The 14,685-nt window shown below is 41.4% G+C and overlaps 1 protein-coding gene and 1 long non-coding RNA gene across 2 annotated transcripts in view; one reads left to right on the top strand and one right to left on the bottom strand.

Moving 5' to 3' along the window:
- LOC309350908 overlaps positions 1 to 14,685 on the bottom strand; it is a 1,133,389-nt gene that overhangs the window by 52,208 nt on the left and 1,066,496 nt on the right. The gene's annotated exons all lie outside the window — the stretch shown is intronic.
- The window catches only part of TBC1D22A (TBC1 domain family member 22A), a 118,138-nt gene that overhangs the window by 37,490 nt on the left and 65,963 nt on the right, over positions 1 to 14,685 (top strand). Inside the window, exon 8 of the mRNA XM_081877979.1 lies at positions 687 to 801. Within this exon, the coding sequence (XP_081734105.1) occupies positions 687 to 801 (115 nt within the window). The remainder of the gene's footprint in view (positions 1 to 686; positions 802 to 14,685) is intronic.

The following is a 14,685-nucleotide window of genomic DNA, read 5'->3' as shown; positions in this document are numbered from 1 at the left end:
TGACTTTACAGCAGCAAGAGTTACAAATGTCAACCATAAATAGAAGTGATGCTTCTAATGATTGGTGGTCTTATTTTATGATCTCCTGTATCATCATCACAATATAGCTTCCTAGATGCAACCCCCTCCAGTGTAATGTCTGTGTTGTTAAGGACATATATGTAGAGCAGAGGTATTTTTTGGAACTATGCATAACTCTCCATTGTAGAAAAGCAGCTTTCTGCAACATGGGAGGAGGTGAAAGAGTATCCAAAATCCTAAAGGACTTGAGTAGCATTCTTGGCCCACTTCCAAATGGCAAACTGCTTTTGAAGCTGATAGGTGTTTCAAAATATGTTTGTTATGGTGTGAGAGGCTGCTTTAAAAGAGAAATAGTCTGAAAGGCTTCTGGGTGTGTGCAGGACCCTGAATGCATCTTAAGAAGCTCTTTGAATTTTGTCTATGAAATGTAGGAAGGAGAATAAACCTTACTTGTTGAAAATGGTACATTTTCAACAATTTAAATTTTGTATAAACACGTAATTTTTACATAGTGCTAGTAATCTATAAATGTTTTCCTTGAATAATCAATAAACTATATTAACATTTGCTGATTATGTATGCTGATACTCACTTGCATTTCATTACGCCTACATTTTGTGCCTTCTGAGTTCATTGCTTTACAGCTCTTTACATTTCTTCCCCAGATCTTTGAAAGAATTTTGTTTATCTGGGCAATACGTCATCCAGCCAGTGGATATGTTCAGGGCATAAATGATCTGGTTACTCCATTTTTTGTTGTCTTCACATGCGAATATACTGGTAAGAAAATTTACATTAACATGTATATTATTGTAATCTGAAATTTTAAGAATGTCAGGGTATAGTATCTTTGTAGAGATTTGGGGGTTAAGTTATTAAAAATGTGCTTGTGTATGCAGAATTGCCTGTCAGTTAAATTTTTATTTGAAGTTGTTTACTCTCTGTCTTATGTATGTATGTGTGTGTGTGTGTGTATGTATATATTGGGGGAGAGGTAATATTTGAAAGCCATGCATTTCAAGAATAGTTTTTGTGGATTCTTACAGCCATGGTCATGTATACATAATTTTATTTGTATGCCACCCTTCGATAGTTAAAACCATGCTCAAGGTGGCTTAAAACATGAAGAAAAATGCATATCCAAACCTAACAAAAGTTGTTGGCATCCATCTTTCTCAAGAGACAGTGGAGTGCCAGGGGTGAAATCAAACGGCTGTGTTAGCAGCACTGGGTGGAAGCCTGGGCAGTGTGTATGGAGGTCCTGGGCTGTCCAGATGACAAGACCCTTCTCTCGGCCTCGCTGATTTGGTCCAAAGGAAAGCAGAGCAATATGTTTGGCACCACCACTGTTGCAGGAGTTGCCAGAAGGAGGCAAATAAATCATAATACATTATAAAATAAAGATGCTAAAATTAGTATCAGTAACGGCAACAACCTTCCACTCCCCCAAATACTCCAGTTCAAGAGTCTGTTCAGCAGCCTCAGCTTTTGTAGTTGGAGTCAGTTAGGACCCCATTCTCCCACGCCAGGTGGAAAAAGGCCTGCAAGGCAGGGAGCAGGTCTTCCAGGACTCGGCCAAGATGGTCAACGTTCCATCCCCCTTCTCTCCCTCCATCCCTTCCCAGTTGGTTGTGCTTCACACGCCTCATCAATATAATAAACTAGATTGATTTTGTTTTTAATAGAGGGCAGATTACCCTTGAAGAGTTGAACGGCTGTCCACTTATTTGACAGGAAGGCTTCTCTTTTGCTGTGCTTCAGTTCATAGGAAGTCCTTTCCCCCCCCATACTGAGCAGCTAATGAGAATTGCTGTTGCTTGCTCCCCTAATAATCTATTAAGTAGAGTAGGGGGCTACTCTAGAGAGTGTTTACAGTTTCTGCCTCTTACTCCCTCATTTGACAGATAATGAAAATGTTCCTAATGAGCCTAGAACAGTAGGATCTGTGCTGGTATACTTTAGAGTTGTTAATTGAAATAAGTTTAAATGAGATGTGATTAGAGGATTGATATTCCATGTTAAATAGACCATTTAATTAATATAGTAAATACGTTTGTCTTAAGTACTTTACCATCAGTTTACATTTCAAGTATATTGACTGTGTTTTTTCCTGAAATTTGCTATCAACAGACAAGGGTCTGTCTAATGGCCATTTGTCGTAATTGGGGACAATGCCACTGAAAGTGGTTGCTGAACTACCATCAGCCTTAAACTTATTGCTGTGTTTGACTGGTAGAAAAGTGTATATCAGGGCACAAGTGTATATACTGTAACTATAATCCCTGCTCCTAGAACATCTGCCCAGCTGTGGACCACTGGTGCTCTGAGTGCTCTGAGCACTTTTTTGGCAGCTCAAGTGTAAAGGGAGGAGACATTAACTCTGACCAGAAACACCTGAGCCAGTTCTGGGCACCTTTAAATAAAAAGAGTGGAAGTTTGATTGGTTCTCTAGTATTGTGTGGATGTACATGAAGTCTGCTTTTGAGAGGGAAATTGCTGGGCTACAGATCTGTTAAAATGCAGTCCTAGTTGGCAAGCTCAATCTGCTCAGGAGTATCTGTATTCTGTTGCCATCATAAATCTTCAATGTCGAGGTGGTGCTGTTAAGGGAATCCCCGGAATAATGACAGTTTTAGCAATGCCTTCTCTTGTAGTCATGAGAAAACAGTATGCAAACAGTGGACTGTTGTGAAAAGCCAATCTTTAGCTTGATTTAAAAAATATTTATATAAAAATTGTAATAGCAGCTTATGAGGATCTGCAAGAGCCTCTTTGGGATAAAAGAGATTAACGTTTGAATGACTGAAACATTGCAGTAAGGAGATACATTCAGCCCATTCAGAAGAACAGCAAAATAGAGAGAGAAAGCTCAGCTAAGAACCAAACAGTCTGTTGTCACATTGACTGCATTCAGACAATAATTCAAACCTTCATCAACTGAACCGTGGACAGACACTGTGGTTTGTGCTTGTCCCTCACCCTTCCTATCTTGTACCAGCTTTATCACAAAGATCCTAGCTTGCACTGATCCACAGCTCCCCATTGTGCATACAGGGGACTTTTGGCTTGATGGTGGTTACCAAATCAGGGAAATAAAACACAATCTCATCCTGCTTTGGTCACTGACATTAAACTAGAGTTTCACAGTTTGTATACAGTGCCCTGGCCTGCATGTCACGGCAAGCCAAACTATGGCTTAGTGGGACCGCCCCAATGTACTGGCTCCCAGATAGGAACTCACACTTGCTTGTGGTCCTCCCTGGTCCTTTTAGCACAACATGACAGCTAAGCCAGCTAAGCCAAAGTTTGACTTAGCGTATTGTCTGAACCTAGGATTGTGGTAAAGGCCTCTTCTCCTATAACCACAAACTGTAACCGTAGGACACACCTTGCTACAGATTGCGATTAAGGAGGAGAAACCTGAATCAGGATCCCAGGTTGGGAGAACATGCAAAGGCTTTGCTGCTGCATCGTGCTATGAGAACTGGGGAGTAGGTGTAAGTTCCTCTGTTTGTGTAGCCTGGGTAAGCCAAAGTTTGGTTTACTGTGATGTGCAAACAAAACCAATGAGGAACGGAGTTTAAAGCAAGCCAGGATATTCACACGGAAGTCTAGGACCTGGGGAGGGACAAGGCAGGTGTGTGCAGCCACAGTTCTTCATAAACCATATAGTTTCATGAAGTATAACATTAAACTTAGCTCATCGTGCAAATTAGGCTGTAGTCCTGCTCTAATGAACTTTCAGATTCCCTCTCATTTAAATGGCAACTCCAGTGTATGTTTCAGAACAGAGCACATGAAGGCTCACTTGTTAACAATTACTCTGTTAATAATAATTAGAGTATCCTTGTGACAAGATAAGTAGATTTACATTGGCCCATTGGGATGTAGCAAGGAACTAATGCACAGAATTTGCCATAAGATGCGTTTCAGTGATATAGGCATTTTTTCACATATTCCAATTATGAATTGAAATTGGATGACATTCACGGGAAGAAAAGCTATCATAGTTACTATGTTGATACATTAGATTATTATGAAGCTGACCTTGTAACTATTTGCATTTAATTTGCATTTGATTGCTTTCCATTTCATGTGTCAAGTTGACTGGTCTGCTAAACCCTTATAGAATTTTCCATAATTGTTTGACTTCAAAAGTTCTGAAGCTGGGTGTTTAAGGTTTTTGTCTAGTTAAACAACATAAACCACCCTAAACTTAGATTTCATAGGTTTGGAAACTCTATTACATGTGAATTGGACATTGGATGCGAAAGGGTTTTAACATTTTTGAGAGCAAGATCGATGCAGCACAACTTGAAAACTAATTGATGTGATAAATTAGCTTTCAGTGTTGAGAATCCTTAATTGTAGCATGTTATGTGTTATGTTGTGTCTTGCTATCCAGGGGTTGTACTGTATTAAATTTAAGGATTCCTGTTAAGGTGATACAACTTTGGTCTGTAAGTCTATGATGATACATGGTACATGATCATGGGTGCAATGAGGGAGGAGAAAAAGGAGCATATCGTTTTTCTGCTGAGAAAAGCAATAAACGTCTGTCTAGGTTTGCTGTGTCTTTATAAACTGGGAGCACGTCCATTGTCATCCAGAAGCTTGAAGCATCCAGAAATCCACTGTTCCATTGGATGATTTTTCAGGGCATCTAAACTTTAACGAGTGTTTAAGTCTCATACATAGAGGAGGCAATGCGTCCACATTTTTAAAAATCCAACACATCTTCTGGCAAGACCCTGCTTCCTGAGGGTACAGGGAACTGAGCCTTGGCAGTTGTTGCTCCCATCTAGTCCTTTGGAGCCAATCCTTTCCCAGTCAACTCAATGAGTTTTAATCAGCTTGTTTGGTCTTCTGTTGTAAGACTAAACTTTAAATTTCCCCTTAAATTTTGTATTTTGAAATATATAACATAAAACTTGCAACATCAAATAACCCAACTCCTCGCCTCATGCAACCAGTCGCCGGCACTTCATTTTGTGTTGCTGTTACTTATTCATTTTGTGTTGTTTTAGTTATTGTTAACATTCTTATGAAATCATCGACCTCTTTGAGTCTCAGAGTCTAAAATCTACATACCTTCCAATATTTGCTGGTACTTTTTCTATTGGTATAATTAACTCTTGTTACTGATAGTAGCTTTTACTGTAGGTGTCCTTATGCTAATAGTCTCAGTGATCTAGTAACAACCAGGATGGCTTCTTAATGGGATGCTTTAAAACCATGTTCATTTTCCCAGGGCAGTAATAGAAAAAGTAGACTCGTATCTCATTCTCTGTTACAACCCTATCTGCTAGCAAAGGGCTTAACCTATTTGCTAATGTTCCATTAGACGCCGAAGCCAATAGAGGACTGATGAGACTTCAGCCTACCACTGTAATAGCTACTTCAAAAGGCTGCACTTGGCTGAGTGCAGGTTATATTTATAGCTTGGTAAGTTGTTGCTATTCAGCACTGTGTCCTTCTGCGTCGCTCTGTTTGCTTAGCCTTGCTGGTGTGCTTGTCCTGTCGGTCTTTCCAGATGTGTAGTGACCATAGTTTCAGTTTATTTAAGCTTCTCAGCCTTATCTGTAGGGATATATTCATGTAGCTACTATGTGACTTGACCTGTTCTGTGGACACAGGAGTAATTTTCTACACCTTCAGGAGCCTCTGGGAATAGAAATTTGCAGTAAGAATTTCCTTTCGTTTTCCACGGTCGTGGTGACATGCTTTCCCCATGGCTGTGGCTCGTTTGACGCGGTCTTTTCATGAACACATTGCATTCTCAGTGCAAACTCATCCTTGATGATGGCAGAGCTGCACCACGTGAGGAAAGTTTCTAAAACATCTGAACCGGCCCATAGAGTTGGTGGCAGAAATCCAAGGAGCTAAAATAGCTGGTTTATGTTCTGAAACAATGCACTCCAAGGTGCAGTGTCCAAATTGGGTTTCTGCTGCCAGCGGGAGTCATTTCCAAAGCTGCAGCAACATGTTTTGCTTTCCAATGCCTCTGATCTATAGCATGCAGGAGGCTTGCTGCAGAACATAGTTCTTTTGGGGAGGCAGGTTTTTTTCTGTGGCAGTTCAATCAGCCGCATGAAAATGTTGAGGGATAATTTGAACTGGGAGCACGTCCATTGTCATCCAGAAGAGAAACCTGGACCCAGAGTTTACCGAACTTAGCAGATGCATTGTGTTTAAATGATCTGAATACACAACTATACTCAACTGTTCCATCTGAACTCTGGCTTTATAATTACCTTTGCTGAAATATCACAATGTGGCTTTTTCAAATGCAGTTGCTTCCAAATGCCACTCTTTATCAGTCAGCCTCCTTATGTTTGATGTATTCTTCTCATGCTTTCATTGAAATGGTGTTTGATAGGCCTATTGTGAGCATGATGCATGAGAGGTTATGGAAGGACAGTGCATTGTTGCTAATAAAAAAGATGCTGACAAAAGGGATCTAGCATAGCTGCCGTCTTTAAAGGATGGTTTATTGCACCGGTGTCAAAATGGAGAAGTGAGAGAGCACTTGGAGTAACTCCTTTGTCATCTTTAAAATAGATTTCATGAGCGTGGTAGCCTTAGTAAGCATCTCCAAGGGAATTGTGGATGTGAATAACAGAAGTTCTTCAAGTGCTCTCACTTCATTTTAGTGCCTGTTTGTTAGCGCTGTGGGTGAAGCTCCATGGCAGCTGTATGCAAAGAGGAGCTCCATTACAACTTGTCCATGCATATTGGCTTGGAAAGCAAAGTGCAGTGGAAACCTCTACATACAGGCAGAGCTGATGAAAGCTTTAGTTTCTAAAAATATAATTTTTACACATTGTAGGATTCTGACGTTGCCTACTTCTTTCTTTAATGAAGTCAAGGTTTGGGAAGATAATTAGATAGGTCTTTTTGGTATGGTTATTGTAGTGGTTGTCTACAACTCTAGACATTTGTTTTCCATTCTTGCAGTCAATCAAATGTCATAGTTATTACCTAATATGTGTAATTAGTGCTCCGTGCTAATCATAAGTTAAAATAAGGCTTAGTTTTGGAGTTTCCTATAGGTTTACTCTCCATATTTCTCAGTAAAGCAGAGGATTTAAGTTATGGATAGTTTTATATTAGGAAGCATTCTCTCCCCCCCCCCCCCATGATTATAGTATAACATCTTTGGTTTTTTTTACCTCGAACTCTTGTTCTATATAGTACATTTGAGACCACAACTAAAAATCTTGTGTGGTGATGGGAGAACCATACCTGTGCGCAATTTCTCACTGCTGCTGTTCTTGAAATGGCCAGAGTCCACAAATGTGCTCCCTAGGTTGCCATATTTTCTAGTCAGTGCCAGCTGGGCTTCAGAAGTACTTGAAAGCAGTAGGACACTTTGCATCTTTACAGTATCTCTGAAGTTGTGTGGTGGTAAAGATGAGCCTCTGTTTTCTTTGAAGCCTGGAATTTAGAGGCTTCCTGGAATATACAGGTTTCCTTACACCAGCTGTAGGGAATCTTCCTATCATCTTCCTACTGTTAGCCATGCTGATGGCCTTGATTGGGAGTCAATAACATCCAGAGGACCACAGGCTTCCTATCCTGACATAACATCAGAAATGACCCTAAAAGCCCTAGGTACTTAAATATTATAGGGACGGGGGTTGGCGCTGTGGTCTAAACCACAGAGCCTAGGGCTTGCTGATCAGAAGGTCAGCGGTTTGAATCCCCGCGACAGGGTGAGCTCCCGTTGCTCGGTCCCAGCTCCTGCCCACATAGCAGTTCAAAAGCACGTCAGAGTGCAAGTAGATAAATAGGTACCACTCCGGCAGGAAGGTAAATGGGGTTTCCATGTGCTGCTCTGGTTCACCAGAAGCGGCTTAGTCATGCTGGCCACATGACCTGGAAGCTGTACGCCGGCTCCCTCGGCCTGTAAAGCGAGATGAGCGCCGCAACCCCAGAGTCATCCGCGACTGGATCTAATGGTCAGGGATCCCTTTACCTTTTCTTTGCTTAAATACTACCGTATTTTTCCTTCTATAACACGCAGATTTTTTCTCCTAAAAAGGAAGGGGAAATGTCTGTGCGTGTTATTGAGCGAATGTGTGGTCCCTGGAGCCAAATAGCGCGAGGGGAGGCAAAAAAAATCAGCGAAAAATCAAATCGCGTGTCTCGGAGAAGGGAAACCTGAAAAGAGGAAGCGGCTGCTTTCCTGCATTCTGCCTCAGGGTCTTACTGCCCACCCACCTCGGTTTCCTTGCTGTGTTTGCTCAAACGGAACAAAGAGCAGGGAAAGCCCCTCCCCTCCAGGCAAGCAGAGGGGAAAGCAGAGTGTCGTCTGCTGAAAACATGCAGGAGGGGGAGAGAGAGAGAGAGAGAGCGCGCGAGCTGGCTGGCTTGGGTGGGTAGGTGAGGGAAAACTTTTGCCTTCCTTTCCTCCCTCCCGTTATACCCCTCTCCTGCATTCTTAGCCAGCTGCTTCTCTGCACACCCCTCTCGTGCTCCTTATCCATTCTGTGTTTTTCCTTCCCTCCCCACTTAAAATGTGGTTACAAAACATGGATCCACATGGATCTTCAGGATCTTTGCATTGGGTCAGCCCAATTTCACCATCAGAGCACATAGCATGTCCATGGCTACAGCCTGCCCCCCCAAAATCACGCACCCACTGTTGCCTGGGGCTGCATTGGTGCAAAAACGTGGTTACAAAACATGGATCCACATGGATCCTCAGGATCTGTGCATTGGGTCAGCCCAAATTCACCATCAGAGCACATAGCATGTCCATGGCTACAATCATCCATTGTTCCTCTTATTTTCAAAGCCTATCCAGGAGTACATTTTTGTGCAGCACATATATATGTGTTTTCTTTCTATTCAGGGGCAGTGGCTGACTGCTATGTCAGTGTAATATGGGATTGCTAATTAAGTTGGTCTTGAAGAACTCTGAATTGTCCAAAATCATATTAGCAAATTACCTATTTGCCGATATTCTGCTGATTTTACATTCCAGTGCTACTAGAGATGGTTTATATTGTATGTCTGCAGCATCTTAATCAGCGCTAGAAACATCTCATTGATGAAAAATCAGACGTGTCTTTATTCCAGCAATATCATTTTCCTTATTACTGCCAAAATCTCCTCCTCTTCAGGAAATCCAATTAACAAAATTATGATAAATTGGGTTGTTGCTACTCATGTCTGTGGGTTTGTTTACTGCTTTTGCACATTATGTACAACGATGGCATTGCACTGTGTGCTTGGATACTATTCATTATACACTGTCTATCTCAGTCCATTTACCCGGTCCAAAGATACTCGCTCCTCTTTTTAAAGAACTATTTTCCAGGCTTCTCCAAGCTTTCACAAGCCATGGCTGAAACAAACTAAATGGCCTCGGCCCAGTATACCTGAAGGAGCATCTCCACTCCAATTGTTCAGCCCGGACACTGAGGTCCAGCTCCGAGGGCTTTCTGGCGGTTCCCTCACTGCGAGAAGCGAAGTTACAGAGAAGCAGGCAGAGGGCCTTATCGGTAGTGGCACCTGTCCTGTGGAATGCCCTCCCATCAGATGTCAAAGAAATAAACAACTACCTGTCTTTTAGAAGACATCTGAAGGCAGACCTGTTTAGGGAAGTTTTTAATGACTGATATTTTAATGTATTTTCAATCTTTTGTTGGAAGCCGCCCAGAGTGGCTGGGGGAACCCAGCCAGATGGGCAGAGTATAAATATTACTATTACTATTACTATTACTATTAGTGTTAAATTTCAATGTACTGTATCACTAGTGGCAACTGAAGCCAGAAGATTGTTGCCTTACTGATCGCCACAAACAAACACTGAATTCTGCTTAGCATGAATACTGACTGTAAGCTGCTTGGGGGGGCGAGGGATTTTGTTTTGAAAGACGACATGTAAATCCTTCAAGTAAAGTAAATACTTTGTATTAGTTCCTCTGTGGATTCACTAGCTTAGATCATTGCCTTCTACTGCAAATTATCAGCAAACTTATATAGTTTTAAATTTGTATTTAATTGTGGTAGAGCCAGTAGCCTAAAAAACAAATTTTCAGCATTGGGAATTTGTACATATGCTATTGATGCTTCAAAGTAGTATGTTTTGTGTAATTGATTTGTAGATGGTGTAGATACACCATAACATTGATTAGTTTGGGTTGAAAGTATTGTGCTGCTGGTTTACTAACGGTGCAATCCTGTGCAGGTTTTCTCAGACGTCCTATTCAGTTGAATGGGACTTATTCCCAAGTAGGTTATTCCCAATTTCAGTAGAAATGGATATTTCTTTTCTTTTTACAGTTGCTTAATTTTGAAGGCTGTCAGCCATTTGACTTCAATAAGTAAACTAGATTTACATTGATTAAAGTGAAATAAATATACCGTATATACTCGAGTATAAGCCGACTTTTTCAGCACATTTTTTATGCTGAAAAACCCCCCCTCGGCTTAAACTCGAGTGAGGCGGGAGGCAGTGGCGGAGGGAGGAGCGACCTGAAAAGAGCCCTTTCTCGCTGCTGGTTCCGCTGCCACCTGCCTCTTGCAAGGGCAGGCACAGGAGTCACGGTTGGGAGAGGCGCTGTGCTGTGCTCTTGCGAGCGGCAGAAACGGCGGCGGAGGGACGAGTGGCCTGAAAGGAGCCCTTTTGGGCTGCTTGTTCTTCCTCTTCTGCTGCTGCCACCACCAGGTTTGTGGTGTGGTGAACCGGCTTATACTCAAGTCAATAAGTTTTCCCAGTTTTTTGTGCTAAAATTAGGTGCCTCGGCTTATATTTGGGTCGGCTTATACTCGAGTATATACAGTATGTATTACAAAACCTCAGTTAAGACATTTTTGTGAGATCTTGAAAGGAAAAGAAGAAGCTGTAATGCAAAATTACTATTTTAACACTCACAGGCTGGAGAAATGACAGTCTTTGGTAGTACTTTATCACTTTTGGGATTAGGGTATATTCTGCTTTAAATGGCTTTCAACATAAGCAAGATCATTTCAGGATGACTGGGAAAGATCCATTTTAAATGACACATCGACTTCAGCTGTAGACAATATCAATTTGCTGCCATTCTTTCCATTAGAAGGAATGCTAATGGTGGAAGTTGTAATCCAAAACATCTAGAGGGCACCAGGTTGGGAAGGCCTGTTCTAGCCTGATATAACTTATTCTTCTCTCTAACAGCTATTTAACTCCTAGCCCCTTTACTAGACCTCCTCTCTCTACTCTAACCCATCTCTCTCCTCTCCTCTAACTCCTGTTGGAAGACAAGTTTTTATTTTCAATGCCTTTTTTTTACTGAAATAATATTCATTTTTTAAAAATAAAGCATTAAAATTGGATGAAATTGTGGCTTTTGGAAACACTTTATGTTTAACTGCTGTGCATTTGAAACTAAAGAGGCCATTTGGTTAGGAGTAGTACCCTCCAATTGGTACCACTTCATTTCACACATGCAGTAAAAATAGTAATTTTTGTGCTGTTTGACCTACTTACTTAAACAGAGCAGCTTCATGGGATATAATTATTTGAGTGAGGTTTATTCATTCTAAAAGCCATATTGACTGTGGAAGTCTCAGTGCTCTGTTGCACTCTCTAGCTGTCGTTCGATATCTTGTCAACCCCGGCAGCTTCTTCTGCATATCTTGTTTATGCAACACTTCCCTTCTGCATACGATAGTTCTTGATATTTAGGTGCATTGGAAAGTTTTTAGCAAACCTTTTGGTATAAATCTCATTTTTATTTTTATTTTTTAAATTGAGCCTGATGTGATTTCCCTGTCTCATTTTCAAATAAAGTTGCTGGAGCAATGTGCTGGAAGACTTGCAATGAGAACAAGATGTTTTACACTTGCAAGATCTTGTTTACAAACCAAAAGTCTGGATAGTGACATTATTTGAAAAAGTCAGAGACCTAGTCATAAATGCTTGCTATGCATTGTAGAGAGAAGAAAGCTTTAGGCTGCAAGCAGAGGAACTGAGAACCTCCCAGATCTTGATCCTTGGATTAACAGCCATAATGGTTCAAGAGAGAACTGCAGACCCGCTTAGTCATATTTCGATTCCAGCTGTTCTATAATTTGAATCTGTACTACTCAACATCTTGTTTCAGCTTTTTGTTGCGTGCATCTGCTGCAGATGAACATTAAAGTTAAAGGACCCCTGACCATTAGGTCCAGTCGTGACCGACTCTGGGGTTGCAGCGCTCATCTCACTTTATTGGCAGAGGGAGCCGGCATACAGCTTCCAGGACATGTGGCCAGCATGACTAAGCCGCTTCTGGCGAACCAGAAAAGCCGTTTACCTTCCTGCCGGAGCGGTACCTATTTATCTACTTGCACTTTGACCTGCTTTCAAACTGCTAGGTTGGCAGGAGCTGGGACCGAACAACGGGAGCTCAGCCCGTCGCGGGGATTCGAACCACCGACCTTCTGATCAGGAAACCCTAGGCTCTGTGGTTTAACCCACAGCGCCACCCGCGTCCTTTTTCTCTAAACCTTTTCTCTTGGCTCAGTGGCAAAACTGAACGGTTATCATATGCAAAGTAAAGAACGGAACGATAAATTATTTTTATTACCGAAATCTATATCTGAACTTTTTGTAAAATAAATGAGGTGGCACATATATTTAAAGTGCGCCATCATTTAAGAAAGGAATCAGTTCTGACAGATTCAAGGTATTAAGTCGCAATAATTTGGTACTACAGTCCCATGCTTAACTACTCTGAAGTAAGCCCCATTGAGTTCAATTGCACCTACTCCCAGGAAAGTGTGTAGAGGATTGCAATCTAGTTCTCTCAAATCATGCTTGTAATGTTGCACGCTCCTGAGAGTAATTCTTCTCTGAGCTTGAGCGGGAAGTGTTTTTGTCGTTCGGAAAGCTCTAACGCCTACATCTTCCTTACTCTGTAAATGTTTTGTGATTGGCTTCCCAAATTCCTTACCATGGTTCAAGAGTGTGCTGCCTATTTTGTATCTCCAGGTTCCATCATGAATACACCTGTCAGAATGTGCTCCTGCACATTTGTAGACGGTGTAGAGGTCAAGCATCTATCCATGCAACTTGTTGGTTGAATTATCCCCTCATGAGAATATTTTGTACGTTTCCAGCTATTGCATATAACTGTCTCTTTCTTCATTGTGGAACATTGTATTCACATTATGTCGTTTATTGCAAAGCAGAAAGTCCAGTTCATGTCCCTTTTGCAGGCAAGTAGTTAATCATGCACAAATCATTTTAGCAGATTATCTGGCAACGTTCCTAGCATCATTGACTAATAATTGTTAGCAAATAGTGAGGCAAACGTCGTAGGCCTAGCGATCTGCTCCACTTAAAGCGTACAGTTTTGATGTATCAGCATAGCAAACCATATTTGTGCAGCCATAGAACTTCCTGGTATATGTAACCACAAAATTGTAAACAGTTCTTTCATTTGAATGAAACCAGGCCATTTTGAGAAACAACAAATATGAATTAATTGCAGCCATGGAAGGGTTAGCTTTGTAGTGTTTAATTGAACCCACAGTAACTTTCTGTGTTCAGTAGCAATTAGCACAGATTGATTACAAAAGTTTAATAGTTGAGGGTTGTGGCAAAATGTAATTCTTGACTGATTCCCCCCCCCCCCCAATTTTGTAAACATATTTATAATCCTAGTAACAGTATTAACAGTGACTTGTGGAATAATGAGTTGCTCTGTAATTAGGTTATGCTAATGAAACAGTCTGTTGCATGCTGTGTATTTCCTTATGAAAAATTAAAATACAAATTATGAGTCTTTGATTCATTGTTCATACTAAAGGAGCTTTCTGAATTCACTTTCACTTATCCAAAGGTGCTTTTAATTAGCTAAGTATTGGCAATTTAATATATCTGAATATATCAAGGCAGAGCAGTGGTCAAGGGCATTTAGTAAATGGCATCTAAAAATAAAATATCTTCCCTAGTCCATTGTTTACTTGCTCTTCCACATCTTGAAGCCTTTTTTGTGATTTAGTATCACTGAAACAGAAGTGGCATTTTATTCAGTATTCGTTGTGAATCGGAAAATGTTTTATAGCTTGTTTATAACATGAGTTGGTGAACTGATTCAAAGCAGCACATAAATCAGATGTTCGTACTGTGAGCCATGACACTAGTGGGCCCCACTAGTGGGTCTTTCCTTATTTCCAGGGTTCCACCCCAAGACAGGGTTATTTCCAGGGTTCCACCCCAAGACAGCAACATGCCATTACTGCTCTGTAGCCCTTTTAAGAGAGCGGCTCCCCCTCCCTCTATATATGTCATGCTTGAATTCTATGTACACATCTATTAACATTAAGAAAGAAAGAAAAATAAGGTCTCGCTTTACTGGCCGAGGGAGCCAGCATACAGCTTCCGGGTCATGTGGCCAGCATAGAATCATAGAATCATAGAATCATATGACTAAGCCACTTCTGGCGAACCAGAGCAGTGCACGGAAATGCGTTTACCTTCCCGCCAGAGCGGTACCTATTTATCTACTTGCACTTTGACGTGCTTTCGAACTGCTAGGTTGGCAGGAGCAGAGACCGAGCAATGGGAGCTCACCCTGTCGTGGGGATTCGAACCGGTGACCTTCTGATCGGCAAGTCCTAGGCTCTGTGGTTTAACCCACCCACATCCCATTTAAAGGGGGGAGTAGAGCTCCAAAGCTACCGAGT

Source organism: Podarcis erhardii (genome assembly GCF_964252035.2).
Source record: "Podarcis erhardii genome assembly, chromosome: 10".
Lineage (NCBI taxonomy): Eukaryota > Metazoa > Chordata > Lepidosauria > Squamata > Lacertidae > Podarcis > Podarcis erhardii.
The sequence above is the reverse complement of the archived record's forward strand: the minus strand, read 5'-3'. Positions and strand labels throughout refer to the sequence as shown.